The 16,399-nt window shown below is 46.2% G+C and overlaps 1 protein-coding gene across 2 annotated transcripts in view; it reads right to left on the bottom strand.

Moving 5' to 3' along the window:
* SMYD3 (SET and MYND domain containing 3) overlaps positions 1-16,399 on the bottom strand; it is a 454,179-nt gene that overhangs the window by 89,036 nt on the left and 348,744 nt on the right. For both annotated transcript variants that reach the window (XM_054576680.1, XM_054576681.1), the window contains exons 7-8: positions 16,192-16,294; positions 13,585-13,695 (exon numbers count right to left, since the gene is read on the bottom strand). In XM_054576680.1, the coding sequence (XP_054432655.1) occupies positions 13,585-13,695; positions 16,192-16,294 (214 nt within the window). The remainder of the gene's footprint in view (positions 1-13,584; positions 13,696-16,191; positions 16,295-16,399) is intronic.

Here is a 16,399-nt window from a genome sequence, read left to right as displayed (position 1 = left end):
CGTGGAGACATGGGAAGAATTTAAATATAATCGCTGTGTCATGCAAATATCTATGTAGAAAATACATGGGCAGGTGAAGGTACTGAAGGCAGAAAGATCAGGTAGGTAGATGTTGCAACAGATGATATGGGCCTGAATAAGGCAATGGCCTTAGGGACAGAGACAGAGAGGAAGGGGCCAATTTAAGAGGAGTTAGGAAAGCAATGACTTGGGAATGAGCAGACTATGCAGGAGGGCACTAGAGTAATTGCCAAGCATCTGACTTCAGTGATTCAGTGCACGTGGAGTTTAACTCAATGCTAGAAAAGTAATGCTATTTATTAATTTATTCATTCATGCAACACAAATTTAAGTGCTGCAATAATTATGTAAGTACTGTGTTGGGCACTGAAGGCACAATAGAAAACAAGACTGATAGGTCATTCTTACTTCCTTAACAACTAAGCCAACAGGCAAACACAAATAATAATAGGTAATAACGGCTTGTGCTATAATGGTGATAAAGGGGGAACCGAAAAGGACAGAGAGAGAGAGAGGTACCTGATTCTCACAGGTAGTCAAGGATGTCTCTGGGGAGGTGAGCTTGAAGCTGAGGGCTGCAGAATGACAAAGAGACAGGTAGGCACCAAGCTACGCGAAGACTGGTTCAGGCAGAGGGAAGCCAAGAGCAAAGGTCTCAAGACAGGAAAGATCTTGGCACATTCCAGCCAAGAGACTACGCTGGAGAGGTGAGCAGGACCCAGGCCACGAACCCAGATCTCCCCTTCCAAGGGAGTGGGCAGGTGCTGAGAGGCCCCTTCTGAAAATATCCTTCCAGCTTCCGTGTGAAACTCGATTCCGGAGCAGCAGGGTAGAAACAGGCAGAGCACTGGACATAGCCTTGCAGCAGCCCAGGCACGAGAGCACGGCGCTGCTGGGACACGCACAGAACGGACGGTCTCCCTGGAGGGAGGAAAGAAGCGACAGCAGTCCGGGGGCGGCGCGGAGTCTTGACTACACCGCACTCTGTCTGGCAAGCTGGTTGCAAACACCGGTTTGGTTTATTAATAACCCAGCCCCTACTGCCCCAAAGAGCTGCTCTAAACCGTCCACAGGTTTTCAACAACAAAAACCCCTGTGTAGCTTAGGTGTTCTCAACTCTTAGTCATCAAACCCTTCTCTCATCTGAAAGAGAGCTCATCCACACCTTAAATTATTACAGCAAGCCAAAAATAAATTTGTAATTCTAGGTGATAGTTTCATAGGTGTGTTCTTATCTCATTGAGCTGTATACATTAAATACATATAGCTTTTTGTATATCAAAATACCTACCAATCATACCACAGGTAGAAGAGGGGAAAAGGTAGAGATGAAAAAAAGAGAACCAAGTTTGGTAAATATGCAGCGAGATCTCTGAGTCAACAACTTAGTGACTTAAGATAAATAAATAAACGCATTGGAGTCCCCCTTGGGTCTCAGCTCTTATTTAGTTACACATCTGGCTGGAAAGAGAACGAGGAAGTTAATTACTTTTACTGTGACGTATATGTGTTTTGTGAGACTCCACATTGCACAAGTTAATAATGATCTACCTTCTGTTGACACAAAATGTTTACATTCATAAAAATCTAAATGATACATCTCATAGTGAGGCAGGAGAGTAAGAAGCTAGGAAAATTCCTTCACCAGAGGAACGAGGAAACTGAGACAGCTAATTCCAACAGGCCTCATCCGGTACCCTGAATCGCCTGCCTCCTTCTCCCTCGCATGACCATTCATTCCTTTAAGCCTTAAGCCCTCAGGACAGCGAGGTTCTGACCCACATCAAATGACCTTAGGAACAAAGCCTCAGGTCTGCTGACCACAGAGACAGAGTTTTGGTCAAACTAGAGACAACATCTAGGCCTTAGTTGTGTTTCAGCTCCAGGCCCAGAAAAGCAGGCAAACCAGATGAAGTGACATCATGGCTGGCATCAGGACAAGACACAATGACCAAAGACCCCTTACTCGAGCACAGACCAATTCGTAGAGACCAAGACCCTGAACTTGTATGTTCATTTTGATGAGTCAGCATATTAAAGAGCACACCTGGAAAGCTGATGAGTATTCTACTGAGATCCTCCCCTGAAACCTCCCCTAACATTCCTGCCTTTAGAAAATAGGTAAAAACCCTTAAGGCAAAGGACCCAGTATGCACTCTCTCTAGAGCACACCCACACTTTCTTCTAAGGCTAAGAGTCCCGTGAAACTTGCAACCAGGGGAGCAGCAGGCAGTGGCAGCTTGTCCCAAACTAACCCCCTGAACCAGCCCCCAAGGGCCCATCCTTGGCCTCTATCACTTGTTTCCCGAGTCCACACAGCCCAGATGGCTCACTTCTGCCTCTGTGACTTTCTTTCTAAAAGGCCAAGGCAGCCCTCTGAGCCACCCACTGGAACCCTCTCTTGAAGAGCAACTGTCACGTTCTATGCTAAATAAACCTCCTCTTGCACTGGAGTCCTTGACTGTGAATTCTTTCTTTGCCAAACTTAGGAACCCACGGTCCAACATCACCACTAACAACAGCAAAGCAGACTTCACTGAAAGGCTAAATGGCAGGAGTAGTCATTCTCCTGGGTAAAAATTACTGAGATGAGCTTATGGTAGCATGGAAAGCTCAATCAATAAAGGAAAAAACTGTTTTCAAGAGCACGTACTGTATGGAAAGGGTGGGCTGTGCTTCTCTAGTTGCTAATATAGCAGCACCGTGATTACCAGGGAAAGAGACTTCCATCCAGTAATTGCCTGTAATTGATAATATTAGCGATTTTACATTTAAACCTGTCTGTTCAATCTTCACGGTCTGAAAAGACAAATGCAAAAAGGGTATAAACAATCCCTTGAAGCTCTGCTGTTAATACTAAAAATCCTTCTGCTCTCCACTTGGTAACTAAATACTAAACCAAGAACATTACGGAAATAGTTTATTTTTTCCAAACTCTACAGTGGTAATTGATTACCTTGGAAAAATCCAGATAACATCTAAAGTAGGGTCTCAGGACTAAGATTAAGGGGCACACTAAATAAACTTGACAGGAATGTCTTGTTCAAGCCTTGAAACCACCCCCCAAAAAAGTCTGAAACGCAGGATATCCTGTGATAACGTTGCTATTTTCCACTTGGGGTGAAGAACCAAACAGTCTACCACGTTTCTTTCATTTTTAAACTCTCCCTTCTGATGTCCCTTGCCATTTGGTTGCTTAAAAAATGATACAGAACAAAAACAAACAAAAATATCGGAACTGCAGTCCAGAAGTAGATTTCTTTCCTGTACAATAACGCGCGTCTTTGTGGGGTGCTCCCACGAAAAGCCCTGGGGAAAGAAGCATTACTTCTTTCTGGCCATTCCACACCCCCGGCCTTCACTGCCCCACAGCAGCCTTTACCAGGGGACACCAAAAGCACGTCACGACGTGCAGACGGACTCACTACTGTAACAACTGAAGCGCAAGCCTAGCAGGCCTAACCCTTTCCCTCCTTTTTGCCTGTTTTTGGCCTGCTTCTCAGGGAGCTCCCATTAACAGAGTCTTCTCTCAGGCCTTTGAGTTCACAGCAGGTACTCAGCAAATGTCCTCAGAGCAATCAACAAATAAAGGTAAAAATGGCCCAAACGCAAAGTGGGTGATTTTTTTTAAAAAATATAATTTTATAGGACAAAAGTTTTTTGTGTATGTGGTAAAATGTGTGAATTTCTTTTAATCCCAAAGTATCTAACTTAATCCAACGACTGATCCAGAACTTGGGACAGAGGACAAGGACGCTTCTTGGGAATGCAGAGGTCAGGTGGGAAAGGCTTTGTTATTAGCAGACCCCGCTGAGGGAACGCCACCAAGTCTTTGCAGACAGAGCTCTGAAGGTCGGGGCCTCGGAGCCGCTCACCTGCGGCCTAAGTCTACGTGCCAGAGCTTAGTGAAGACTACCGAGTGCGGGGACACTGCCTGGACTAGGTGCCCGTCTCCCCTTTCAGCCTGAGGTCCCTGTCCCCTTCATTTTCCTTACTTAGGAGAATGGTGCTTCTCGGAGCATGTGAGGGGTTCTCCTCGTCCCTTTTCAGGGTACGGGGCTGCTGGCCATTCTAAACTACAGCTTCTGAATAAAAGCTCCGGACGAACACGGCTCTGGGTCTTTGTGGAGCTGAAGGGCAATGGTATGAAATTAAAGGGGCTAGTATTCATGATTTTTACAAGTATTTTAATTGACCGCATTCATAACAGGAATCAGTTATAAAAAGTAGAGATTCACTGACATAATGTCAAACTCGGGTAATTTTCCTTGTCCTCTGAGGCTGCATGTGTGACTCTCGCTGAGGGACTCCCCCATGTTGAATGCTGCCTAATTGTTTAGAAATAATTAACATGTTCTTATTTCAGTTTTAGAAAACATAATTTATTAATTGGCTGCTACTTTATGTGTTCCGTGTTAAGATGCACAATAAATAAATTAGCATAAGAAGATTGACTAAATTCTGAAACTAGCAAAATTCTAAATTAAGGATAAGTACATTTATTGCATGGAGGGGTTTAATGACAAATGCAGAGACAACTCTTTTTATGAGCCTTTAGTTGCAGTTTTTATATTTTAATTTTATAGACAGGAAAGCATTATCAATGCTTTAATAATTCCAGGACTCTAATTTACGTATCAAAACAAGAGACTGAGAAAGCCCACCTTGCTCTTCACTTTTTAGAGTTCTCAGGGTCTGAAAATGACGTGGCAATGGAGGTGGAAAGAAAAGAAAACAGAAGAGTTGCTGATGTCTGCAAATGAAGCAACTCTGTATCCTAATTACCGAGAAGTACAGTCAGTTCAGAGAATATTCACGCCCTCACCTCAGCAATTAATACTCAGTGCAAACGGTAAACATTCTAATCTTTAATTGAGGCGCCCAGAAACCATCCGCAAGCAGATGAGTATTTGAAATGAACCATATGCCACATCCCCAGGTACTAATTGGACCCAATAACATCTCCTTCTCAGTGGAGGCGGGAGAAAGGCGGCCAGCACAGATATGCACGAGCCGCTCGCAGGGCGCAGTGGTGTGAGAGGCATGCCAATTTCCCAGCTTGTTCCAGAATTTTTTTTTTTCTTTTTCTTTGTAGAACAGTTTCTGACTTTTGTTTCTGCGTGTGCCATTTTCTTTTTCTGGCTGTTGCTGGTCAAAAGCCAACCCTCACTTTTTTGCGGGGGTTTCCCATCCCTCCATGGTAAAAACCCAGACTGCGTCCGGCAGACCTCACCCCTCTCCCCGATCACTGGCCTTGCCAGCCTTTATCCTCCATGAATACCAGACTATTTTCAATACATACAGCCCCCTGATACACTATTCTCTCCAAAGCTCAGGGGTATTTCACAGGGTGTGTCCTCAGTCTAACACACTCCCTGTGAACCTATCTCACTGAAAACTCCTACACATACAGCCTCTACATCTCCAGCCAGATGCCTCCTCCTCCGGGAAGTCTTCCCTGACGACCAGTGAGATACTTTTCCTCCTCTGCTCCCACCACACTTCAAACAGGCTTCTGTTAAGATAACTGTCACACTGAACTGAACAGTGTATCTGGTGTCTGTCCCCATACTAGCACCTAAGTAAGCCATTTGCTGGAAGGGGGTGACTTTTTCCTCTCTGGATTCCCATAGTTGAATCATTGTAAGCCTCACCTCACTAAATACTTGAGGAAGGAAGAAAAGAAGAAAGGAAGGGAAGGAGGGAGGGAGGAATAAAGAAGGGAAGGAAACACTCCAGCAGGGCTGCGGAGGACTGGAGGTCCATGGGAATTGGGAACGAGTAACAAGCATAAAGGAAAGTGAGGTCTGCTTTTAGGTGCCGGGCACCAGCGAGGGACTGATCACAGTCCCCACGGTGGGGGAGTCAGGACGCGGGGAGGCTGAAAAAGCTATCAAGATTATGTGAGCAATTCAGGGACCCTGGTCAGCAGATGATGGGAACCGAGGCTGCTGGAACTGCTGGAATTTTCCACGCAGGCCATTTCTGCAGGTCATTCAATAACAGTACGAGTGTCTCCCATCTCCCAAGATACTCTCACATTGACTAACTGACCCTCAAAGCAGCTCTGCCAGGTACAGCTGATCCTCATCTTACGAAGAGAAAACTCAGACTACGGTAGGGAAGCTCTCCAACGGGGAAGGGTTGGTGGCAGCAGCACCAGGGCCACCTGACTCCGGGCTGCATCTTTCCACCGGAGCAGCAGCCTGGCCCCACCACTGAGGCTTGATCTCTGGCTAGAGGTGCCGGCGCCACCAGCAGATGCTCCAGGACTGGAAGCCGACTTCCAGATCTAATTCTGCACTCTTTCGATAACCACCTTTTGCCTTAAATAAGACACTGATTCAATGAATAGTACTAGAATAACGGGACATCTACATGCAAACAATTAACCTTGTACCGTATTCAAAAATCTCAAAATAGATCAAAGATCTAAGTGTAAAATCTAAAACTATAAAACTTCGGATAGAAAACAGAGGAAAAGTCTTTCTTCTCTTAGACATGGCATCAAAAGACTGATTCATACTACCCTTCAATGCCCCTACTCCTAGTTGTTTACCCAAATGAAAGGGAGATTTCTATTCACCCAGAAAACTGCACGTAAATGCTTACAGTGGCTTCACTGATAACCACCAAGAACTGGGAAAGACCATAAATGTCCTTTAGTTGGTCAATGGATACACAAACTGGGGACAGAAACATAACAGAACACTGCTTGGCAACACAAAGAACCAAATCCCAAGGTTACATATTTATAAACATGTATAAAAAGAGCGTGGCTGATTGTCAAATGCATCACGCCGAGTGAAGGAGAACAGAACCAAATGGCTGTTGGCAGCAATTTACGTGACGTCCTGGGAGAGGTAAAGCTATCATGACAGAAAGCAGATCAGGGGTTGGCAGGGCTGGAAGTGGGGGGTCGAGCTTGACTACAGCGCAGCAGGGGGGACCCTGGGGGCTGATGGGACTGCTCTGTACATCGGTGGTGGCACTGGTTGCAGACTGCATGCATTTGTCAAAACTCATAGAACTGTACACTAAAAAGAGTAAATTTTACTGAACGCAAATCCTACTTCGACATTTAAATAGTAAGATAGGGAAGGTATATCTGTTATTTGTAAAATTAGAGAGACAGCATAGTGGAACAGTTAAAAAGCTAAAGCCCCAGTTCCTGCATCTGCCAAAGGGGAATATGAGCCACCAGCAACCCCAAAGGGTCGTGGAGATGAGACGAGACGAGGCGTGCGTGTCACTCGGCAGAGCAGCCTGTGCACAGGGCCCCCAGAGCTGTAGTGGGCCATGTCTAAGAGAAGAAAGACTTTTCCTCTGTTTTCTATCCAAAGTTTTATAGTTTTAGATTTTACACTTAGATCTTTGATCTATTTTGAGATTTTTGAATACGGTACAAGGTTAATTGTTTGCATGTAGATGTCCCGTTATTCTAGTACTATTCATTGAATCAATGTCTTATTTAAGGCAAAAGGTGGTTATCGAAAGAGTGCAGAATTAGATCTGGAAGTCGGCTGCAGTTCCTCACCTTCCCCGAGGGAGAGCCCCGCCGTCTGCAGCCCTGCGTGAGCACGGTGCGCCACGTGCTGGGCCAGGCGCTGGCCCCGGCACATGACAAAGCACACTTCTGCGTCCCAGGTGCTGCTGTCACCAACTCTGTTCCCTGAGCCAGAGCTGCTAGTGGACCAAAAGCCAGAAGAAATGAATTTTAGGGCGAGAACAGGAAAGACTGTGAGATGGCATTCATGACACCACACACTGCGGAGGGGCCCTCTTCTGGCCGCAGGGGTGGACAAACCAGAGCCGCGGGGAGACGGGAGGGGAGCAGGGAGGGCTGCGTGTCCCCCGGGGAGAAGGTGGTGCGGAAGGCCTCCCTCCTGGGCCCGGGGGGAGCGGCAGATCCCAGGGTGAGCACAACAGTGGCATTGTTCACCTCTCAGCCGACTCCACAGCCTGTGGTGCCAAGCCCAGAAGCCTCTCCCAGTACTTAATGGTAACACTGTGGATGGGATTATGCGGTTATGAAGTCAATAAATTCCTTTCCTCACTTTAACATTAATGACAGCCAGCGTTGCATTCTCCGTGGGGACACCCATCCTTCTGGTTGTTTGGAGAAGCAAAACACAGGTGACATGCAGTGACGTTCGGTTTCGACTGCTTGAAATCTCATCACACACACACACACACTTACACACGCAAGCACGCACACAGTTCTTCAATCCCCTGCCAAATCTTACTAATCTTCCTGAAGATAAGGTAATTCGGCTATGATGAAAACTCTAGAAACAGGAAACACATATGCTGCTTAGATTGTTCAAACCTGACACGTAAAACAATTCAGAGCTGGTTGGGCTCACCATCCCACCACGGAACATTTCTGCTTATGATTAATTTAACGAAATAGAGGAAGGAGGCAGGAAAAAAATCTTGGTTTACTAACGACCTTTAAGGAATTGCTCGTATTTCAAATAGACTCAAGTTGCCATAAAAAGTTTTTCTTGGGCAGAGGACTCTCCTGCCTTTGACTGCAGCTTTAACTCAAATGTTCTTTTATTCCTCCTTCAGACAGTCATCGTTTCTTCCTTTGGCCCAGTCCTGCGTCCTGTCCCCAGGTGCACAGCGGGCTGGGGACAGCGCGATGGAGGGGCCGCACGGGCAGGGCCCGCGGCAGGCCTCCCGCAGCGCTGGCCCAGGCCCTCTCTCTGAAGGACGCTGGGCGGCTGCCGGGCTCCCTCGCTCCCAGATGTTGTGGGGGGTCTCAGCAGGGATCAAAGGGCTCCACGTTACAAAAGAGGGTCTCAGAAAAGAAACTGAAATAATTAGCAAAGACAATAATTGACACTGCTTTGTTTCCACAGAAACGAAGAGGAGGAAGTGGACTTAGAATTGGCGCATCAGGGAAAGAGAAGCTTGTTAGGGCTTTCCCCCCGCAGAGTCACTTAATAAACTGCTTTCTGAGTGACTCCATGCAACTCTCTCCTTCGAAGGCCCCGTGATAAAAGAAGATACGTATCCCTGCGCCACAGACGGGCAGGTCCTGAGAGAAAGGGGCACGTGTGCCTGGAAGCGCTCAGGAGAATTAGATCACTGTTTATCCTCACATTTTCCTTTGCCTCCAAAGGCTTCAATTCTTACCTGTGTCCTTGGCAAGAAAACTACAGACTTCCAGTCAAGATGCTGTCAGTTCAGACTTTGAAGTGCTCCCTGCACTGCAAACCCAGAGCAATGGGAAGGGAAATATTAAAAGAGAAACAAAAAATAGCTTTACGAGGTCAGAAAACAAGATAAACATCTCCCTGGACCAAAAATAGAACCGCAATGCAAAGCAATAAGCTAAGCAGGAGCGAGGACCTCAGGCTGGAAGCAGGCACAGAGGTGGGTTCAGTGACTAAAAGAGAAAAAAATGCTCCACATGAAAAAGGTGAGTAGCGCCAGCTTTACAACTTAAAGCCAGGGGATGGGGTGAGGCGCCCTTGTTTATTTTTTAAAAAGGCTGTTAAAAATAAAGGGCTCATGACCTGTTCCCTTGAGGTAAATACTTTTAGGGAGCTGGGGTCCTGGAAAGGCGAGACAACGGAGTCAGAGCCAAGGTGCCCACCACTTACTCAGTGGGATCCACAACAGCCTCCACGTCACTGGGATGCAACAGCTCCAAACGCCGTTTCTGAACTGGGGCCTGAGGGGCCGGGGGAGGCAAGTACAAAGTGACTGGGCGAGGGTGGTGTGCACATGGAAGGAGGAAGGAGCAAAGGAAAAAGCTAAAAAACTACCCTGCTGTTCCAAACTCTAAAACGCTGAAGTGAAATGCAGTGCTGAGGACGATAAGCAACAAAAACCAACAATCGGAACATCACTTCAGTCCGGTAAAATAAACTGCAGCACTGGCTGACCGAGGCCTAACACGAACGGGATCAGGACGCTCAAAACATACGCAAGTGACAGAGTGGCATGCATTAGCGGTGAGTGAGAAGCGATGAACCAGAAATGGATGGAAATAAAACATAAGCCCAGAGACGCAGGGGGAAAAGCGAATTGGAAATCCTGGACATAAAAAAAAAATAGTCACTAAACCAACTCAATAGAAAAAGACTTCCCTAGGACACGATTTAAGGGGTTTTGGGGAAACATGGAATAAATGTGGAGCCAGTTGGGGGAGGGAGGCCGGGGCAGAAGCGGAAGGAACGTGTGCTCATGGGTTTTCAGCTGGGTCTTAGTACCTTGACTTTTCAAATCGCATACATGGACCACCTTAACAAAAATTAAAATAAAAGATTTAAAGACTGCAAGAAATAACATGAATGACAGGTTACAAAAGATAGGCAGTCCTTGCTTTCTTCTGGATAGTCTAGGTTTTATTCTTGGGGTGAAGCAAACCATCAGAGAGATGAGAACCTAGATTACATTTTTTTAACCCTTTTTATTACTTCTTTCATTAAGTTATAATTTGAAAATACATCAAGCAGCCACGTTGAGCGATTATAAAAATTATAAAAATCAGCTATTTAAACTGCCGGGGAGTCCTGCTGGGCACGTTGGCCGCTCAGGCTCAGTTGCACCCCGAGGGGCGCTCCGGCCTCGTGGCGGGACACGCGGTGCTTCGCCTGCGGGACTCATGTGCAGACTTTGCAATCAGTCTTTCAGCTTGGGCTGCTGGGAAATTTAGAGCCAATTTTTTCTTTCTTCCTTGTATATACAGTCATGTGGCATGCATTCTGGGTACTGACTTGCTTTCATCTTATTTCTTGGCACTGGTATTTCACAAATCATTATAAAATTTATTGCTGTTGTATTATGCAGGTGTGGGCAAAAGTAGGTTTACAGTGAGTATGCGAAACAGTTTCTCTTATTTATTACTGTATTACTCACTTGTATTATTTCTCTTATTATTATTATTTTGTGTTTATTTTGGATCCTTACTTACAATCTATCTCTTAAGTAATATCTTTTTTCTATATGAACAACTTTTGGCCACCGCTGCACAGACGTGTCAATGTGTGTGCATGTGGGCCCTTAGCCACGTCTGAATCTTCTGGGTGGGACAAGGGCATCATTAGATAAAACAAGTGGAAAAATAAGAGATGAGCAAAGAGAAGAGGAGAAAAGAAAATAAACAAGAGAAGAGACAAAGGTACTGAATAGTTAGATCATGGGTTAACACTTTGCAAGACACTGAATGCAGAGGTAAGAGTCTGAAATTTATCCCAAAGGCTACAGCTAATGCTAAGCACTTCTGTTTAGAGCTTCTGCCACGGAAACAGCGGCATTTAGGAAAACATTGTAAAACAGTGGGTGAGAGGAAGGACAGGGAAGAAACTGAAGGCCAGGTGACCAGCTAGGGCGAGCAGTGAGGCAACCGGGCTGTGAGTAAATCAGTAGACACTTTTACAAGAAGGATAGAATGTGACAGGCTCTAGGAAAAAAAAAATTGTTATGGGAAGTAAATATGGCTTTTTTTTTTTTTTTAAACAATAAAACATGTGCCACCCAAAGAAGCACGCCAGGTCCTCCCCACAGTGTGTGGAAACAATCAATCCCCGTTTGGTCCTTGGATTCTGCTTCCGTTGCCTTGGATTCTGACCTGGGCCAGCCACAGAAGAAGGCAAATCTTTCCAAAGCTTCGTTAGGAGGTCATTTTTATTTCTTCCAAAAGTTAAGCTGCTGCTGATTACAAATGACAACGAACTCCACACATGCAAATAACACCCACTATGAAAAGTCTGCTTGCCTTCCGGAAGCTTGAGAACACACCAGGCCAGTAATATGGGCACGAAGGCCTGTAACCAACAGTGTGTGATGTAGAAACCTGTTGAGTTTTACAGGTTCCAAGAAAAGCAGAAAAATAAGCCTGAGAACTCAAAATCTATGAACTGAGGTAAATTTATTTTTGACTGCACTACTTTAGAATTTATGATCTTTTGGGAGTACACTAAGCTGAATTCACTTTTCCCCCTCCAAAGCAAATCAACAGCATAGAGGTTTCAGAAAGGATATTTATATCGCTAAGACCATCTCGCTGAATTCTCTTGTATTACATACAAGTGTTTGTCTTTCTCTGACTCACTTCCCTTAGCATAAGGCCCCCAAGGTCCATCCGTGTCATGGCAAATGGCAGGCTTCCTTGTTTTTTATGGCTGAATATAGTGCGGGCGCACGCACATGCGCACACACACACATACAGTATATAGAGTGAGGCGACAGGGCTGGAATCATACACACGCACATACATGTGCGTACCCCGTTAGTTCTCTTTTTCTGTAGTATCCTAATACAGCATTGGACAAACTGTTAGCTCAGACAAGGAAGAAATGTTCTCAGTAGACTTGGGACATGCTGCAGATGGGCTGACCAAAAGCCATTCACAATCTTGTTCTGCCTCGTCTTCCTCTAGTGCAAAGGCTAAAAGGCGAAAATGCAGCTTCGTCGCCTCTTTCGCAGCTAAAAGTCATCATGTGAGACAGTTCTGAACAGTAAGATGTAGGCGGAAACCCCTGGGAGGGTTTCCCTTTGTTCTTTGCTTTAATAAAAAGGCAATAAACCTCTTCTTTCTCCGGGTCTAGAGCTTGCACACACTGAGTGAGGGCTGGAGGCAGCAGGCATCCATGGGGACAAAAGGTGCATGCGAGGGACTGCTGAGGAGCAGGACAGAGGACTCCGGGGCAGGGGTGAGACCTGCAAGGAGCTGCCCCTGTCTTGGCCTGCAGATGCTCCACAGTTCTCGGGACAAGCACACCACGCCTACCAACGTCAGCGGCGGCGTCTGCAGCGGAGGCCCTGCCTAGTACTCTGTTCTAGCCACACTGCAACCATAACCATAACCCAAAAGTGAGCACGACCCCAACTTTAATAAATACAAACACTCGTTCAAGGAATTTTTGAGGGTCTTCCCCATAAGTGTCACGTAAGAGGCGCTAAGCCTGGAAGCCTTCCCATTCCCGAGCAAGGATGTGGCTGGGAAGCTGGCTGATGCCGGACACTTGGGCTAGCCGGGGGGAGGGGCGGGGGCTCCCCTGCAGTTCCTGCTATGCTTTCGAGGGGCAAAAGTCTCACATAAAGCAGATGGGATCTTGGGAAGCTGTCAGCAGTGTATCTAACGTTTCCCATTTAATCTACTTCTAAAAGTTCTTTTGTATAAAAAAATTAAGCAAATTCACTGATTCCTACATCGTTAGAATGAGTTCCTGGGCCTTTCTTCTGCCGTGAAACCGGCCACCTCTCTCTGTCTGAGCTGGCAGCAGAGGTTACAGGAAGCTGTGACACAGAGGAGGTACACTGATTTAGCCCAGAGGTCTGGGATTGAGACATGTTTAAGGCCCACGTTCCCTCCAGACTCTGAGCTCCATGGGTCCTTACCTGAGATTAAACCTCTTATTGCTTGGCTGGTGATAAAAATTCCAGTAAATGAAATATATGCAGCACTATGCATATATTTTATTTACTTCTGTTTCCTACTATGCGCTGAAGGTCATTTACTTTCGGATCAATGAAATAAAGGCAGAGTTCTCAGGAACATCACTGGAATGTAAGTTACCTTCAAGCTGGTTCCACACAACGTACCTTGTCCTGGGTTTGGCATCGGACACAGTCACAGTCGAAGCAGTACTGGTCCCTCAGCTGCTTCCGACGCTCCTCGCTGGTCATCAGCATGTCCAGGTAGCAGATGGTGAGCTGCAGAGGCCAGAGAGAAGAGAGGCCATGGAGCTGCTGTGCTCGCTGTCTTTCACAAATGCTCATTACTGCTAATTACTAAAGTAAAATCTATTTTTATTACACACCAAAAAGCATGAGCGAGAAGATACCACTCAGTCTCCAGCTGAAGAATCACATGTAAAATTTTTCTTGCAGTACCTTCTGACCTTTGTTATGTGGTGAGCACATATATTTATTTTAAAGAACTGGGATCATAAACGCGAGATACTTTTACACCTTACCTTTCATTCACTGGACAGTGACATACCAAGAGCTGTTATACGTCCAGTATTACTAAGGTTTGGTTAATAAATTCCATGATCATTGGTAATCAGAGAAGCCGAAACAATCCTGGCAATCAGATGGACAGCAGATGATGTGGCCAGACTGCTCCTAAATGCTAATCAATTCTAGAGCTGCCTCATGCAATTCAGGGTCAACCAGATCTGGTATCTTTGCAATTAGGAGACTGTTGTCTTACTCATGACTAGACTGAAAAACAAAGTGGAAAAATTTCCACCCTGGCTGATGTGGCTCAGCGGGTTGAGCATGAGTCCACGAACCCAAAGGCCACCTGTTCAGTTCCCAGTTGGGGGTGAGGGCAGGGCTGGGACCCTGGTTAGGGGCATGTAAGAGGCAACCAACTGATGTTTCTCTCACATAGTGATATTTCTCTTTCTCTCCTTCTCCCTCCTTTCCCCTCTCTCTGAAAATAAATAAATTTTAAAAACAAAAAGAAAGATTTCCAAATAGGCAGAATTTAATGTCAGGATGCAATCGCTGATGGAGGCTCTTAGACGGACTTCCTTGGACCCTTTCAAATACAGTATCTACGCCCTGGCTCGGATGGTGAAAGTCATAGGTGAGAAGGCACACTTCGGGGGCGTCTCAAGGTCCTCCTGGGCCCAGGAGCCCACTTCAAGGGTTAGGTCTTCAGGTAACATCACAATGTTCACACATTTCGCACGAGCAGAGAAAGCGTCATGCACCAAGATGTGCAATGGGATGGGAAAATATTTCCTGGGCCCGTCTGTCTAAGAAGGACTCTGGGGAGAGTCCTCTTTGGTGAGAAGCTGCTTTGACAAGTGCCACCATGGAGAAGAGCAGCGGCTGCAGGGAGTGACGCTGGGCAGATCCATTTTGTGTCAGGTGACAGGAGAGTTTGCCCCTCACTCCACGCAGGGAAAGAGAAGGGCGTGAACAAGTGAAATAAGCACCAAAAGACAAGGGATGTTTGTAACTAAATGAAAACCAAGCCTGGAAGACAAGATGTAAGAAAATTCCTTTGTTGTTTCTGAAAATTGCAATCATTTCTAATAGTGTTTTTTGTTTGCTTATCAAGTAACATGTGTTTTTTTCAATTTACTAAAACAACACTCTCTTCATCACGTCATAATGGTGATTAACAATAGCAGCAGCCATTGCTCAGCTCTGAAACTAACGTGCTGAAATGGGTAGCAGTTCCTGTCCTTACCTGCCTTGACCTCACGTAAGGCCCCAGAAAAAAAAAATCTCTGTTCCCTAAATTGTTGACAGATATCTCATCTATCTAGTCTTGAAAAGTGGAAATTCAGTAAGTGGCTGTATAAGAGACAGCTTATTCGATTCAAAATCAGTTTGGAGGGAGTCTTATCAAGGCCAAATCCTTGTCTACATAAAATATGGTACCTCTGAGTTTAGGTTTTACTGGCTGAGTGCTGCATAAATGCAATAAAATCTTATGATACTGTTTTCCTTGCAATAAATATCCACTTCAGTAAATTGGAAGGCAGAAGGAAAGGGGCCTACGAAGTTTAAGTATCTGTAACCCAGAACTCAGGGCAGCAATCGTGCGGACCCTGCGCAGGCTCAGGTTGGCAGCCCGTCTGGAGACCCTGGACTTCTGAGAAGGTCCCCCTCAAAGGGGCAGGCTTGGCCGCGTGCAGACCTGGAAGGGTCAAGGCCGGCGCGCTGCAGGAGGTCGCGCTCCCTGGCCCCGACCCTTCTCCCCTCTGCCGGAACCGTTGCCCAGATGCGCCCATTGGTTTGCAAAGGCCCAATGACAACTGAAAGCTTGTTTGCTTTCTTAATGAAAAGGTAAAAACGAGTCACTGTCAAAATGTGATTAGTGGCCTTGGGAGCAAGGAAGTCCCTGGAATCTCATCCCATGGGAGGGCGGTGACCAGCCTCGGGAACGTGAGAGGCCCCTGAACTGTCCTATGTGCCAACAACGTGCACTGTCCCACACACCCCTCTCTCACACGCATACAGTAGGAGCCGTCAGTGTCCAGAAAGACGGTGGTTCTAAGAAAAAGTTAGTGCCTCTATAAACTGGGAGAAGTCACAGTGGTAAGTCGGTTGCGGGGTTGAGGTATTACATGGTTTCTCTCTGGCAGAAGGACAATGAAAAGCTGTCCCTCAGGCACCACTGGTTTTAGGGACGGGCCACACTGAGAGGGTCTTTGATGGGAAAGGAGGGGACCACGGGTTCCTTACCTCCTCTCCGGCCTCGATGTCGCGGACAGCACGCAGTAGGAGGTGCGGCCCGTTGAACACAATGGAACAGTTGGGGTCACAGCTGTGATTGAGCAAAGACATACTAGAGGAAAGAAAAAAAATAAAGAGGAAGACCATCATGGCTCAGCAGAGAGAGTCAAACATCTAAATTTAATGAATGCAGCGGGCAAGAGACACTTGAGCGGGG

Source organism: Pteronotus mesoamericanus, unplaced genomic scaffold (genome assembly GCF_021234165.1).
Source record: "Pteronotus mesoamericanus isolate MK-2021 breed Mesoamerican mustached bat unplaced genomic scaffold, CSHL_Meso_final contig_347, whole genome shotgun sequence".
In the NCBI taxonomy this organism is placed as follows: Eukaryota; Metazoa; Chordata; class Mammalia; order Chiroptera; family Mormoopidae; genus Pteronotus; species Pteronotus mesoamericanus.
The sequence above is the reverse complement of the archived record's forward strand: the minus strand, read 5'-3'. Positions and strand labels throughout refer to the sequence as shown.